The sequence below is a fragment of the Centruroides sculpturatus genome, unplaced genomic scaffold (genome assembly GCF_000671375.1).
Source record: "Centruroides sculpturatus isolate CEXI.00-Female unplaced genomic scaffold, Cexi_2.0 scaffold920, whole genome shotgun sequence".
In the NCBI taxonomy this organism is placed as follows: domain Eukaryota; kingdom Metazoa; phylum Arthropoda; class Arachnida; order Scorpiones; family Buthidae; genus Centruroides; species Centruroides sculpturatus.
In genome coordinates, this window is record NW_019385240.1 from 208,336 (window position 1) to 224,061 (window position 15,726).

The following is a 15,726-nucleotide window of genomic DNA, read 5'->3' on the forward strand; positions in this document are numbered from 1 at the left end:
CAGGACCGGCGCGGTTCCGTCCGACTCGATTAATACCCGCGGATGGGACCCACCCCTCCATCTTTCCGGTGTGGTAAAGGTTTCTGTCTCGCGCGCCGGGCTTAGACGAAAGGAAGCGGAAAGCTATCCTTCTTATTTATATCCAGGATTTTAATGACCAGTTTTTTTGCCCACCTCGTTTCCGTCGACTACTTTAATAAATCCTTAAGCGCATCCCTATCCTATCTTCTCCCGGCCTAACCCAATATTTTTAGTTTTGGTTGGCGTAAACTCGGCCTTTTGTCGTTCCGGATAACTATTTTAATAAATATCGTTCGTCTCCGTGCAACTTTATTCTCGTAAGTACAAAAATAAGCCAAGAAAGTAAAACGGTCTATTACCCACCTCTGTCAACTTTGATCTACGAACCCGGAAGTTCGGATGGCCCTTTCCCGATAAAGACGGAGCTCGAGTTTAGAATTTTAGATTTCTACACCCGGTGATTCTTTATTTCGTCCTCAGTGCCGGACGAAAGAAAGAAGAAAATACGGCTTTTTTTTTTTTGGCAATTTTTGCACTTTTCCCTGGCTTATATTTCGGCAACCACTTTATAGAAAGGGCCGAAATTTTGCGAGCTACCGAAGGATACGGTTATCTTTCCGACGAGATATTCAGAATTACATTAGGCGTTTGGGGGCGGAGAAATCACCGCGAAAATGGCAACTGTAAATCCCATAGATATAGTCGGTCTTTGACCGTCGTCACTGTCGATTCTTTGTTTTTTGTCTACTCGATTACAATTGAATAAACTGGGAAAGACGTCGACCGGAAACGTGGCTAGCAAATTACATTTAAAATTTTTATACAAATTATCGTCGAATTACTTCGATTTACTAAATAGATTTCGGTTAGATTTATTATTAAGATGTTAGCGTATACTGTAAGTACTCGTAAATAGGTTAGAATGGCACCGGCTATTAACACGTCACACCGGAGTAACGTAAAGCCATCGAGGAACGAGAGAAAGATCGAATCCCAACCACCCAATGCCGGGTGACGTCACCCGTAGCAACGTAGACAAAAAATTCCAAGTACTTGGAAAAAACGTCGTCCAACGGCGTTTTTCCATTTTTCCAATAAACCGCGCGTAAATAATTCATTAAAGGGGTGTAATTATTAAAATTAATAAAATTGTTATCCCCATTCTCCACGGCTCCGTCGGCTGCCGGAACGTGGGGTCTCCCACTCCGGATCGGCCCTCGGATACGGAAGAATTTATCCGAATCGAAAGAAAACGTCCCTCGAACGACGGGACGGAAGTTTACGTTAATAAAAATAACGGGTTGACAATAGTCAAATTGCGCGAAAGACCGACAAATTAAACTTTTGTTTTTATTCGGAAACGGAATGCGTGGGGGTGGGGGTACGCCCTGACCCCAAAACGGGTCCGGGAGTACCACGCGTTTATTGGTAATTAACCAATCAGAGGAAGGAGGCCGCCCTGTCTTTGGCGCCCGGAAGTGGCAAGAAAGATGGCATGGTCATTTCGACCCATATCGTAATTTACTCTCCGTTTCTTTTTCCGAAAACTTTGGAAACGAAACACAAAATTAAGAAGTCAAAAGATTTTTATTTTAAAATGGACTAAAACTTGTTCAAACCACAACTACTAAATTTCCGCTGCCAAAAAAGTCGACGGCGGACACTTTCTTCGGAGTGATGAAAATACGGCCACGTTTATTTTTGACAGAAGGAACAAAGCGAGTCGGGGGGGTAGCACTGCGACTGATCTTTTACTTCTTTCTCTTCGCACAGCGGGTTACCTGCAAATCAAAGGAAGAAAAAATCAGATACGAGGAGGCGTTTAAAATAAAAAGACCAGCGAAGGAAAAGGAAATTAATGGGACCGAGCGGATTTTCCCATTAATTCCGAGTTACGTCGACGGAAAACCCAGAGGAATGTTTCTACTTCCTCTTCCGTCCTCTCACTCCGTTGCCATCTCAGAGAGTGGCGCCGGTGCGGGAGCGAGAGAAAAAACGGGGACTCACCGTGAATCCAGAGTTCTCGCAGGTGGCAAAGGGGCGCGGTCTCGTCTGGAAGTCTTCGGAGTCGATTGTGGTCCAGCTTCAGCTCCCTCAGGCGGGGCAGGCCGACGGAGAAGTCGGCGGGCAGTTCCACGATTCTGTTGAAGCTGCAAAGAGTAAAGGTGAGTGCGGAAAGTCCCGTCGGCTCTCCCGGCCCATTCCACTTCGGTCGGAATCTTCGGAACGCGATATTTATGCCGCGACCGGCTAAAAATACCACGCTTCCGAGGCAATTACCATAATCCGTGCTTACGTTACGGTGGAAACGATGGAAAGCGATAAGTATGTGGCGGGAGGAGACGCCTCAGTCTATCGACTATTTAATCTAAAGAGAGCGAGACAAATTTTCCGGTAACCAGAGAGACACCGCGCCACTCCTTTAAAAATCCTTATCTTTTATCGTTTACGTATTAAATTGTTATCTCCCGACGCCTTCCAAAATACATAAAGGTTTGCCTTTCGCACAAATAAAAGGGAGTCGAGTCGAAAGAGTAAAAAGGAGTTTGCTCTATTTCCAAAAAAGTTCGACTTCCCTGGAGCATTTTACCTGGAATTCCGGAACGCTAACTACCCGTCGGCTCGGAGCGCCCAGTTAACGAAAGAACCAATTGGCGCTTTGAACTACCGAGACCGGTTAAAATGGCCGTTCGATAAAGGGGACGAGATTCGTTCGTACGTGTTCTATAGATAACTGTGTTCGCGACACAATGGGCACGTTTACAAATTGTAACCGGTGTTACGGTGTTACCGGTTACACCAATTACAATTTCCAAACGCGTCCTAAATTGTAAAATCGGTAATTTGCCATTTTCTGCCAACATTTGATCGTATTTAACCAGTTTTTCTCCTATCGTGCTTTCTTAATAAAGGATTGTATTTGTTTTTTCAGAACAGCAAAAAGGATTATTAACTACAAAACTTTATTAATTATTTTTTCCATTATTTTCTAATATGTTATTTTGTAGAATAAATGTCAGAACAAAATAATCCAGCAAACAGTCGCTTAACTTTCCCGGTAGCATTTAAAATTATGGTGACGCCATCTGTTATCATATTTATGTTTTAAAAATTTATATCTTTAATTATTATAAAACGACAAAAAGCTTAATTTTGAGAGTAGGGACGAGTTTTATATATAGGCCTATAGACTATATATATAGGCTATATAAAAAGAAAATTCGTAAATGTTAATAACCAGTAACATCACCATTAAGTTCCACCCTACTGGAGACACGCACCACCCCCACCCCTTCGACCTTTAATCACAAAAATTGAATAGCATCGATCCTCCTAATAAACAAACTTCCTTATAAAATTGTACTTAAGTAACTATCGAGTCTGTCTCAGTATCCGTCACGCTCAAATACTAATCTCCATTTTCTTCCGTCCCGACTTGGGTTCACAATTCGGCAACCTCACATTAGGCTACCTTTCTTCAGGCTTACAACAGTATAGATTTTTCCATATAGATTAGAGTAAGAGAAAGAGAAGAAATTTTCCACCGGAATTAAGTATCGTTTTCCAAATAAACGGCTTGTTACGTAAAAGTGACTGTCTCGGTGTCGACAAACACACCCACATTAAGTTCGCACCCCTCGTTCATCGTAACGAGAAGAGGGAGTTCATCTTAACTCTCCCTTCTCCTCATTGGCAAATTTAGATTTCGTTCTTTTCCCGTGTTTACGCCTCAAGTAATATACTTCTGGATAAACATACTCGTTAGAGATTGCAACTGGAGAAATTTCCTGCCCATGAACTGCTCTGGCATCTGTCCACACAAGGATCTAATTGCATTTCACATGTGCTTCCATGTGATGATTCAGATACTAAAAAATAAAAATTAATCGGCTTCAACTTATAAATTCTGTTTTATAAATGTCACGGAAAAGTTTCTTTTGTATCAATATGTAGTATTTTTAACTGGCTTGTGCTGTAACGATTCAGATTTGATGGTTAGACAGATTTACTCGACCGATCTTTGGCTTAAAAAATGCCTTTTTCCGGGGTTTTTTTAAAATGCCTTTTTATACAGCGTAGCGTGACTTACAACAGATGCAAAGATGTGGACATTCTTCTCAATTTCAACTAAAATAAAACATGAATATAATTATTTGTAGTTTTAGATAGAAATATTGTACTTTTTACCCGTAGTAATCTATATTCGCCTTAGTTAAATTACTGTGAAAAAAAGGCAGAAAACCAAGCTAGATAACAGATAAAATCTTTTTTTCCCACGTATATAATACAAAATTGGGCGACATACGATGGGAGCGCTAATAGCGGCAAAAAATAACGTCTTACCGATTTTAATTAGACGAACAAAAGAAGTGTCACGACCATACGGTTATCTACAGATCACGGTGGACCGGCACGGACTTCATTCCCGACGATTCTTCGTCCGTTTCTTCTTAATACCGGTTAGAAACAACGAAATGTCTGAGCCGAGACTCGTTCCTCCCGTTTATTTCCGAAATATTTACTCTACCTTCTGTAAATTGCTCCTTCCGTCGAAAAAGGTACCGAAGACGAGAGCTCTTCCATGCGACTTATAATCGTCTGAAAGGACAAATGGGAGAAACTATTTTAACTGCGAGGGAGGCACTTGGAAGAAGGAAACGCCATAGCGACCTACCGACTACCCGGTAATAAATTCAATTTCGGTCGATAAACGTTAGGACGGCAGAATCTGACGTTTAAACTGGCTACAAAAGAATCCTCATTTTGTCTCGATCCTGTGATCTTCCGGAAGAAGACCGTCTACGTGTTCTTTAACTTTTACGGTCGGATTCGCCTAACCACCGCGCGCTTCCGGTTTCTCTACGAAACCGAAAACCCGTCCGACGTCGGAACCGACTTCCGGCAATCTAAGCTTACCTGAGGTCCAGGTGCCACAGGTGAGGAGCGGGGTTGGGCAGGTAGTTTCGGCGGAACGTCTTCAGAAGATTGCCGCTCAGACACAGAAGACGAAGCTCCTTCAGATTAGCGAAACCGTCGGGGGACGTCCAGGCCAGGGACGAGTCGCGCACCTCCAGGAAGCGGAGGGAAGTCAGCTGGTTCAGCTCTTCGCCCGCAAAATACACTCCCGCGTTGTCCAGCACCAGATGCGTCAGGTTGGCTAGGTGTCGTGGGGAAAACGTCCACGAGAAGACGGAGCGCGTGTCGTACACTTCCAGACTTCGCAAAGCACCTTTGGTTCGCGGGCGGAAGTCGTCGTACACTTCGAAAGCGAAGAGTCTGAGACGAACCGGGTCGATTTTTCCGAAGAAGTCGTCGGGCGCTCGGTCCAGTTCTGCGTTGGCCAGGTCAAGACGTCGATGGTCGCCGGAAACGGAAGAGGGGAGACTTTCATTCCCTTCGCAATCGATCCGTAGATAGCCCGAATCTCTTCGTTCCAGACACGAACGGCCGCGCGAGACCAGAACCGCCCACAGACACGTCGACAGAAAGATCCGGAAGTCAGACGGACGGAAGGAAGGCCGCATTCTGAAAAAAACTCATTTCAGTTATTTTCCCGGAATTCGAAGGCTGTTTGGCTCCTCCCTCGTCCTCCGAGGCGGAATCCGCGTTGTTCCCTTCGAGTCTTTCCACCGAAAACGGAAAGGGGTACGGCCCGTCCTCCGTCGCCAGAAGAGGCCGGCGTCTACCCCGCGGGACTGGAACCGGAAATCCGTTTTCGGAGAACGTGGGGCGGCCGCCACGAACGCGTTTCTTACCTGAATCAATCAGGACGCTTCTCCCTCCCCTCCCCTCCCACCCCTCCCTCCTCCGGTTATCGGGGCTTATCGAGCAAAGCGCCCGGGCAACGCTGATAAGCGCCGTTGCGAAACGAACGACAGCCAACGTTCTCCTCCCTCCCTCCCTCCCCCATCGCGGTATCGGCGCCGTGAGTAAATAAGAAGACGAGGTAGAGAGCGAAAAATCTTTATTGGATCACATGTTAGGAACTAGGAAGAGGAAGACCCGGATTACGTGCGGCGGGAAGAAGCCGCTTCTACTTGCAAGGGCAACGCCCTTCGGGGCAGCGGCACGAGTCTCCTCCGCAGCATTCCTTCTCCCGGTCGCAACAGGGATCGGCAGCGTGGCAACAGTCGGATCCTTCCACTCCGGAACACTTTCCTTCCTCCCGACGGCCATCTTCTTCCCGGCAACAGTCCTTGGCGTCGTCTGTCACAAAGACAAAATCCGCAATTTAGAAAAGAAACCATTCATCCGTTTTCCCCTCCGCGGTTTCCGCTGGCGGAGGAGCGCGAGTGGGAGACGGAGGAAAGGTACTGTACTCACCGCAGCAACCTTTGGAGTCGGACATGTCGGAGTCGGCGAACGGGCGACGAGTGACGACGACGGACGGCGCTCCCGATATATGGGCGTTTTGCACGCGGGCCGAGAAACCGGCGCGCGGCCGGCGGAACGCGGCCGCCCTTTTTCCACTTCCGGTCGATCGACGGAGCGTGGAGAGCGCCGGAGGGAGGAATCTCCTCCCACCGCCTACCACTTTCCTCTCTCCGCCAGGTAAGCGGCGCTCCCGAAACCGGCGCGGAGCCTTAAACCCAGAGATTCCATCCCCTTCCGGCCAAAGAGACGGAAGGAATTGGTCCGGAAAGGGAGGAGGACGGGTGGTGGGTGACGGGCGGGAGGCGAATAGCCGACGACGTTTACGAGTCCTGTTGGAGCGGTGGACAGAACGACGCGGCCGGTCCCGGGAGGAGCGTCCGAGGATGGCGTCACTTTCTCTTCTTGGAACGGACGGCGCTTCCGTGTGGGGCCACCTCGGTCTTTACCAGGTCGAGCGGAGACGACGAGAGGGGTCGTATTACACCGAAGGTACTCGGGTTACCAACGGATGAATAAAAGTAACGGGCAAAGAGGGATAGAGGGACCGGCTACAGATTTTAATGGCGGGGGCAGGATTCCGGGAAAAAACTGTAAATATTTATTGTCGTCGGCGATAAATCTTTGGAAGGCAGGAAAGAGAAAGACAGACGGACCTCTCACGAAAAACTGCGAATATAAATTATGGAAAGTCTTTGGAAACTCCGGGGAAAGATCCTCCCCTTTCGTCCAGATTCCGGAAGAAGAGTTGTCGAAGAACTTTCCGAGTATTCGTTGGGGAAGTGGCATCCGGGAGGAAATTTATCACCGTTTTTGGAAGAAAGGATTCGATTCAGTATGGGTTTTTTGAAAATACTCTATCCGTTTTATACCGAATTTTGCACGTTTTAGTTATTATTCTATTAATTACCAGAAGCCAACGGGGGTCGGCCAGAATCTGGGGCTTCCCTTCTCTAAATTAAAATTTGCCGGGAAAATAAAACGATTTCTACTGACTTGGGAATACCGAGATGTCCGACGGAGGGAGTTACACCACGTTCCGTAAAGGTCTTTCGGCGGGACCCAGACTAGTTACTACAGCGCGCGAGAATTGGCATAAATTGGGTAGACGCGCTTGGTGTTTATTGATGGTTATTAACATCGACTGACGTTTCTTTTCCCGTCGAAGAAGAACCGATCGGTGGGTCCGGGTCGGCCCGTGACTTCTTAAATTTAAGCGCCGGTAAATTCGTTTCCCGCTCCATCGGCCGTTTCTATTACGGCGGGGGTATCGAGTAGGGGCCGAGGCTTTACCTCTCCCCCTCTGGCAGGGGACAATAAATACCGACGGAAGCCGGTTTGGCTGTTACCGCCGAGTAATTACGGGAATTCGGCCGCTAATTGTTTTCGCCATCCACCCGATCGATCGGGCGCGACCGTTTTCTTTTTATTTCCGTTTTCGCCGGGAATCTTTTCTAAATCGGGGACGGATCCAGGCCGGGAGGAGGCTCACCCCACGCGGTTCCGTTTCCCAGCCGGAGTATAACGTCGCTCGACGTTATATTCCGGTTCGGAAACNGGTTCTAGATAAAAAATTTCAACTAAAATCACGTGACTTCCGGTCAAGATCAAAAGTTCCTGAACAGTTGATCCGGGTCTTCGGGCTATATTCTTTGCATATATGGGCTCGATTACTATTTATCTAACTCTATTTTCGAGATTAAGGAAAGACAGCCAGACAGATGTCAGTGGGAATTTATTATTGGGCAGCAATTTTTTTAAATTGCAGCCCAAAAATAATATAAAATTGTCATTTTGATCCGTTTTAAATTAAGATGAAACAATTTCTAAATAGAAGCTGTTGTAAGTGTAATTTTAAAATCTTAATACATTTTTTTCGGTAGGGCTGTAAAATTTATAATTTAAAGTCCTGGTTTTAAAAAATTTTGTAGACATGCAAACCTCCTTTAAACGTCCATATAACAATACTTTTACGATCTCTTACCTGAGGTATAAGGGAACCTCTTGGGATAGCGGACACATTTTGAGAACTGCTTCCATAGTAATCTAATTTAATGCCGTCTAGACCGGAGTTTAATTATATTTACTGATCTGAGATGAGGATGGAAGATATTCGATAACTTTAAAGGGATATTGAAAATTGGGCATTTGTATTATGCATTATTTATATATATACATTTTTTTTTTATTATGTTTGAACTGGGCTGATGGAATTCCCTCAAATTAGCAAACTGTGTGAATTTTAATGGAACTTGGCAACTGTTTCTAATAAATATTATCGATAGAAAATATCGTTTATATCGATAATCTTTATTGGGAATTATCCCTATATCAAAAGTAATGGCCGTGGTTCGAATTGATGTTATTGGGCTGCAATTTGAAAAATATTGTAGGTCTATAAGTTTCCTGTCGGGACTGTCGTCCGTCCATCTGTCTTTCCTTAATCTCAAGAACGAAGTTAGCTAGATGAAAGACAAAACCAGATATGGAAACTTTAGGGCAGTGGTTCTTAACCTTTTTATACTCGCGGCCCACCAAATATTTCATAATTTTTTTGTGACCACCATTTTTTTAAATAATAATTTATATTTGTTAAATTATCTATAATAAATTAATTTTTTTATTATTGCTTTATTTTTAAAATTCCAAGCATTAATAGTTTCTTAGAATTACTTTGAAATAAAAGAAGTAAATTCTGCAATGTAAGTAGCATATTTGCATTTATTTCTTCTGTACTAACAAAGTTGTATGTAGGAAGAAATAAGAAATAAATAAATAAATAACTAAATACGAAAACTTTATCTTTCTTACTTCACTTTTCAATACGATATTCGGTTATACATCAATTTTCTTTTTATTATATTCTGAAAGAAAGTTTGCATAATTTGGAGGCCCCCGGCAAACTTCTTATCGATCCAGGGGGGCCACGGCCCCTGTTAATTAAGAAACACTGAATTACGGTACTTTTTCCAACGAGTAATTTGTAATTTAAGGATATTACTTTTTTCGACGGGATTAGGAACCGTCGTCGGATAGTTTACGGAGTAACTTTTACCGCGCTCCTACCGGTTTTTCGGCGTTTGGTTACGGGAAGAAGACCGGCGGTTTATTCCTCTTCTCGAAATACAGAAAGAACGGAAATCGTCTTCCACCGAATTAACAGTACCTACCAAATCTTTATACCCGAACGTATGCGCTACTGCCGGAATAACGGTGTTTTGCCCGGTGTCAATTCCGCTTCTATCTCTCCTTTAATCGAGGCCGTAAAATGGCTATTGTCAAAGGAAAAAAAAAGGCGCTTCCAGGCCAAAAGACGAGTTTTTCACTTTTATGGAAAGAAGCGAGGACGTACTTTTTCGTCCGTATCCGCTTCCTCTTATCCGCTAAAGCGTAGAACTCCGCTTCAGAAAATTATTAGAAAAATGTTGATGAGATCGATTTCTCGCTAATTGGCTTTACCAAAGAGATACGCTACCAAACGATTCGAACCTAAAAATTTTCCGTATTCGGCTGCGCTCTCTTAACCTCACTGGCGTTCTTCCAAATTGCGAAAGATATGCTTAAGCATCAAGAGGATTCGTAAATTTTAAGCAGGCAGAGTAAGTCCCATACCCGACTAGTCTCTCAGTCGGTAACTCTACGTCACTTTCTCTTCTTGGAACGGACGGCGCTTCCGTGTGGGGCCACCTCGGTCTTTACCAGGTCGAGCGGAGACGACGAGAGGGGTCGTATTACACCGAAGGTACTCGGGTTACCAACGGATGAATAAAAGTAACGGGCAAAGAGGGATAGAGGGACCGGCTACAGATTTTAATGGCGGGGGCAGGATTCCGGGAAAAAACTGTAAATATTTATTGTCGTCGGCGATAAATCTTTGGAAGGCAGGAAAGAGAAAGACAGACGGACCTCTCACGAAAAACTGCGAATATAAATTATGGAAAGTCTTTGGAAACTCCGGGGAAAGATCCTCCCCTTTCGTCCAGATTCCGGAAGAAGAGTTGTCGAAGAACTTTCCGAGTATTCGTTGGGGAAGTGGCATCCGGGAGGAAATTTATCACCGTTTTTGGAAGAAAGGATTCGATTCAGTATGGGTTTTTTGAAAATACTCTATCCGTTTTATACCGAATTTTGCACGTTTTAGTTATTATTCTATTAATTACCAGAAGCCAACGGGGGTCGGCCAGAATCTGGGGCTTCCCTTCTCTAAATTAAAATTTGCCGGGAAAATAAAACGATTTCTACTGACTTGGGAATACCGAGATGTCCGACGGAGGGAGTTACACCACGTTCCGTAAAGGTCTTTCGGCGGGGCCCAGACTAGTTACTACAGCGCGCGAGAATTGGCATAAATTGGGTAGACGCGCTTGGTGTTTATTGATGGTTATTAACATCGACTGACGTTTCTTTTCCCGTCGAAGAAGAACCGATCGGTGGGTCCGGGTCGGCCCGTGACTTCTTAAATTTAAGCGCCGGTAAATTCGTTTCCCGCTCCATCGGCCGTTTCTATTACGGCGGGAGTATCGAGTAGGGGCCGAGGCTTTACCTCTCCCCCTCTGGCAGGGGACAATAAATACCGACGGAAGCCGGTTTGGCTGTTACCGCCGAGTAATTACGGGAATTCGGCCGCTAATTGTTTTCGCCTTCCACCCGATCGATCGGGCGCGACCGTTTTCTTTTTATTTCCGTTTTCGCCGGGAATCTTTTCTAAATCGGGGACGGATCCAGGCCGGGAGGAGGCTCACCCCACGCGGTTCCGTTTCCCAGCCGGAGTATAACGTCGCTCGACGTTATATTCCGGTTCGGAAACGGTAACTGCTCGTTATCCGGTTCCGGAAATAACGTGTAGCGGAAGCCGTCGGCGACTTTTTTCCAACGTTTTAGTAACCAAATGCGGCACCGGACCAAGGGATTTCGGTTTATGCGTGTCACCGAGACCGGATCTTTTCCCGGAATTCGAAGGCTGTTTGGCTCCTCCCTCGTCCTCCGAGGCGGAATCCGCGTTGTTCCCTTCGAGTCTTTCCATCGAAAACGGAAAGGGGTACGGCCCGTCCTCCGTCGCCAGAAGAGGCCGGCGTCTACCCCGCGGGACTGGAACCGGAAATCCGTTTTCGGAGAACGTGGGGCGGCCGCCACGAACGCGTTTCTTACCTGAATCAATCAGGACGCTTCTCCCTCCNGTAGCGGAAGCCGTCGGCGACTTTTTTCCAACGTTTTAGTAACCAAATGCGGCACCGGACCAAGGGATTTCGGTTTATGCGTGTCACCGAGACCGGATCGTATCGTCCGGGCACTAATTGTAGTCCTTACGATGCCACGTTCGGTTTATCCTTAAATTAATTAAGGGTTGGAGATGTCGTCCCTTCCTAACGACTCCGTGGCACATGTTGGCACCCAACGGGAGTTAGGAGAGGGAGAAAATGGAGGGAGGAGAAATAGTTCCGGGCAACTTCTTTTTTAAATTCTTACTTTAAGCGCAAACAAAGGAGAAAAAGTAACAAACCATGCGAATCGTCGTTTATTGTAAATTGGATTTGCTTACCTAAACACCAATGGAAATATTACGTCAGACAATGACTATTGTAAATGTTCTGTAAAATGTGAAATTGTATTATCGCGTATTTGTAAACGTTATCGTTTTTTGTCGCCGGTCATCTGTCGGCACAGCCGGTTATTAATTGAATAAACCCGCCGGAAACACGTTTTTGCCACTTCCCGGTCCGGGAACGTCGCTTTCCAAAATCTTACACTTCTCGTCCTTTTTGTACACTAGGATCGACCGAGAACGATGTAGAAATTGGTGTAAATGTCAAGATAATTATATTTCCCAGCGATTTTTTTTTGTCACGGGTGGTAAGCGCTCGGAAAATATTTTACTATTGTTTGACTTCGTAAGTAATTTACTCAGATGATTATGTATTGCCGACCGAACGAAAAGCCGTACGATTAATCGGAATGTTAATTATGGCAGTGGTTCTTAACCTTTTTATACTCGCGGCCCACCAAATATTTCATAATTTTTTTGTGACCACCATTTTTTTAAATAATAATTTATATTTGTTAAATTATCTATAATAAATTAATTTTTTTATTATTGCTTTATTTTTAAAATTCCAAGCATTAATAGTTTCTTAGAATTACTTTGAAATAAAAGAAGTAAATTCTGCAATGTAAGTAGCATATTTGCATTTATTTCTTCTGTACTAACAAAGTTGTATGTAGGAAGAAATAAGAAATAAATAAATAAATAACTAAATACGAAAACTTTATCTTTCTTACTTCACTTTTCAATACGATATTCGGTTATACATCAATTTTCTTTTTATTATATTCTGAAGGAAAGTTTGCATAATTTGGAGGCCCCCGGCAAACTTCTTATCGATCCAGGGGGGCCACGGCCCCTGTTAATTAAGAAACACTGAATTACGGTACTTTTTCCAACGAGTAATTTGTAATTTAAGGATATTACTTTTTTCGACGGGATTAGGAACCGTCGTCGGATAGTTTACGGAGTAACTTTTACCGCGCTCCTACCGGTTTTTCGGCGTTTGGTTACGGGAAGAAGACCGGCGGTTTATTCCTCTTCTCGAAATACAGAAAGAACGGAAATCGTCTTCCACCGAATTAACAGTACCTACCAAATTTTTATACCCGAACGTATGCGCTACTGCCGGAATAACGGTGTTTTGCCCGGTGTCAATTCCGCTTCTATCTCTCCTTTAATCGAGGCCGTAAAATGGCTATTGTCAAAGGAAAAAAAAAGGCGCTTCCAGGCCAAAAGACGAGTTTTTCACTTTTATGGAAAGAAGCGAGGACGTACTTTTTCGTCCGTATCCGCTTCCTCTTATCCGCTAAAGCGTAGAACTCCGCTTCAGAAAATTATTAGAAAAATGTTGATGAGATCGATTTCTCGCTAATTGGCTTTACCAAAGAGATACGCTACCAAACGATTCGAACCTAAAAATTTTCCGTATTCGGCTGCGCTCTCTTAACCTCACTGGCGTTCTTCTGAATTGCGAAAGATATGCTTAAGCATCAAGAGGATTCGTAAATTTTAAGCAGGCAGAGTAAGTCCCATACCCGACTAGTCTCTCAGTCGGTAACTCTTTTGGTAAAAAGCGGTTTAATTTCCTGTTCGGAACAGAAAAAAATAAGCATTCCGTAATAAGACGATTCGTTAACCGGCCACTCGATAATTTTTTCTGCATTTTTCCTTTTTTAGTCGTGTAATCGACGAAGTAAACTAAACATTTTACCGGCACCGGTGTTCCATTCTTCGTTGGCCCGCAAAAAATATCTGCTAATTAAGAAACCCATTAGATACAACTTAATTCTATTTAGGTAACGATGACTTACAACGATGCCAACGAACGTGTGTTTTGTGGATGTGGTCAGGCTAATCGTGGCAAAAGGAGTGAGAGTTGAAAGATTATACAACTAGATTCTAAAGTCTAGAATCTAGACCGATTCTGGAAGACGATTGCCCAATTCAAAAGGATGCTCCCCAAAGAAAAGTTTAAGTTCATTATGCAGCTCCATTATAGGTATCAATATTTCACTTCGCGAGAGTCAGTGGACGTCTGTGTACAACACTACTGTTAATACCGGTTACCCATTTCGTTACACCTAGAGTCAAATACCTTGCATTCCCGGGCCTGATTTTAAAAAGTTGACAATTTTGACTTTGGTGACTTAGCCACACGGTATCTGAGAAGATAAGATGCCTTTAACTCTTTGACTCTGACGATGTTGACTGATGATGCAAACAGCTTTCCTCACTTTCAATTCTTAGTATTCCCTTTCAGAAAATTTAGTCGGTTTCTTCACAAGATCCTAGTGGAGATATCGCGACAGAATTGAAGGTTTTATGGAATGATCTGACAAAATCTCACTGTAGATAACACATTGTGGAAAGGAATGTTTGTCGTCTGTGGTCACATAAATCCGAGTTGCGAATACGAAAAGTCATATTTACGTTGCTTTTGTATAGCGTTACCCATTTCCACTTTTCTCCGTCGCATGCGGTGTTTTGAATGTGCCTGTGTGATGGAAAATTCTTCAGAATTCTCAGATGTAACCGAACATGACGCAAGCGCGGTAGTTGCCTTCCTTCAAAATTAATTAAAGATGCGATTTTAGGCCATCTACCTATCTTAGAGACAACCAAAATTTCTTTCATATAAGTCATAAAATTGTTCCACAAACCGCTCGTGATTGGCAAATCACAATTATAAAAAACTGAATTTGTTCTCAACTTATACGTTACAAACAGAGAGACAATTGTCAAAGAAGGCGGATGACGATAACAGCAGCACCGAGGTTCCTGCTGCAACAACGTGGACTGTAGGCATACTGCAATTAGCCAAATCTATGATCGCGAGAAAATATCATTGGCATGGAAATGTATCGGTAGGCCGTTCATAATCAACCTAATCTTCAACTTTAGTCGGCCCGGCCATAGCCAGACCGCTCTCACAACTTGCCATTTCTCTAACTAGAGCTCTTGTACGCAGTTACTTGCGAGTTGCGCAGGAGATTCAAAGATAAATTGTCGCTCGAGACGAAGGAGAAAAGAAACCTTTATTCATCGTTGATATCGTCATAATTCGGCTACCCCTCCAGTGATGACGATCGATCCCCCTTAAAAAGCGGGGCACACATTAATTAAAAAAAGCGCTTTTGCCCCACTGTAGCATGCGAACATTTGTCCTGCAACATTGTTTTTTCAAAAGCAGATACTGCTATCTACACAGAGAACATTTCTAAATGTTTAGTTTACCGTAATGCACACGAGAAACGAATTTATCAAAATATCGAAGGAATTATTTACTTTAGTTTATAGTTTATACGTAATTATGAAATATAGTTTGTAAACAATCAAAATATTATATGAGAAAGATGAAAAAATGAATCTTACCTCGTGATTTCAAAACTATTCACGCCAAGTCGGTTATTATTGTCTTCAACAATTCAGCAAGAGAACTTATAAACTAACTCAGTAATGCCAACCGGACATTTATACAACTAATTATATCCCCACTCTCCTCTATAGTTTGAAAACCACGACGTAATGGCTTACGCAAGTCATATTTCAATTATTTAAAGTTTCATTTTCTTCCTTTTCTAACCTTAGTATTATACATACTCGACGTAAATGCATTACTAATAATGTCATCAAATTAGTATTAGTAGAGGAAAAAGTGGTATTATGGAACCCTGCAGGTATTATGGAACCCCTCCATTTCAAACCGATAATAAAGGCGAACTGTAGCGGATTGTGGCTGAACTGCACTAGGCAGACATCCATAGCAAGGGGAAAACCCGTTTCACTTCAGT

General features: G+C 43.7%; 1 protein-coding gene and 1 long non-coding RNA gene across 2 annotated transcripts; both read right to left on the reverse strand.

The window, feature by feature from the left end:
- Positions 1 to 1,589: 1,589 nt before the first annotated feature.
- Positions 1,590 to 5,717, reverse strand: LOC111636600 (chondroadherin-like protein). Its single transcript, XM_023381880.1, has 3 exons — positions 4,939 to 5,717; positions 2,029 to 2,171; positions 1,590 to 1,802 (listed from the first exon to the last, which is right to left on the reverse strand). Exons 1-3 carry the CDS (start codon positions 5,544 to 5,546, stop codon positions 1,717 to 1,719), a joined length of 837 nt encoding a protein of 278 aa, XP_023237648.1. The 5' UTR covers positions 5,547 to 5,717; the 3' UTR covers positions 1,590 to 1,716.
- A 252-nt stretch (positions 5,718 to 5,969) lies between these two features.
- LOC111636602 lies at positions 5,970 to 6,937 on the reverse strand. The gene is made up of 2 exons (XR_002758555.1): positions 6,346 to 6,937; positions 5,970 to 6,228 (listed from the first exon to the last, which is right to left on the reverse strand). It is a non-coding gene; the product is annotated as an uncharacterized LOC111636602 (long non-coding RNA).
- Positions 6,938 to 15,726: the final 8,789 nt, after the last annotated feature.

Bases quoted from the DNA above. Each gene is read 5' to 3' on its own strand.
- LOC111636600 (XM_023381880.1), bottom strand. From the start codon at position 5,546: ATGCGGCCTTCCTTCCGTCCGTCTGACTTCCGGATCTTTCTGTCGACG. The intron at 2,172-4,938 runs GTAAGCTTAGAT...TACTCTTTGCAG, and splicing joins CTGTGGCACCTGGACCTCAG to CTTCAACAGAATCGTGGAAC. The intron at 1,803-2,028 runs GTGAGTCCCCGT...TTTGATTTGCAG, and splicing joins GCGAGAACTCTGGATTCACG to GTAACCCGCTGTGCGAAGAG.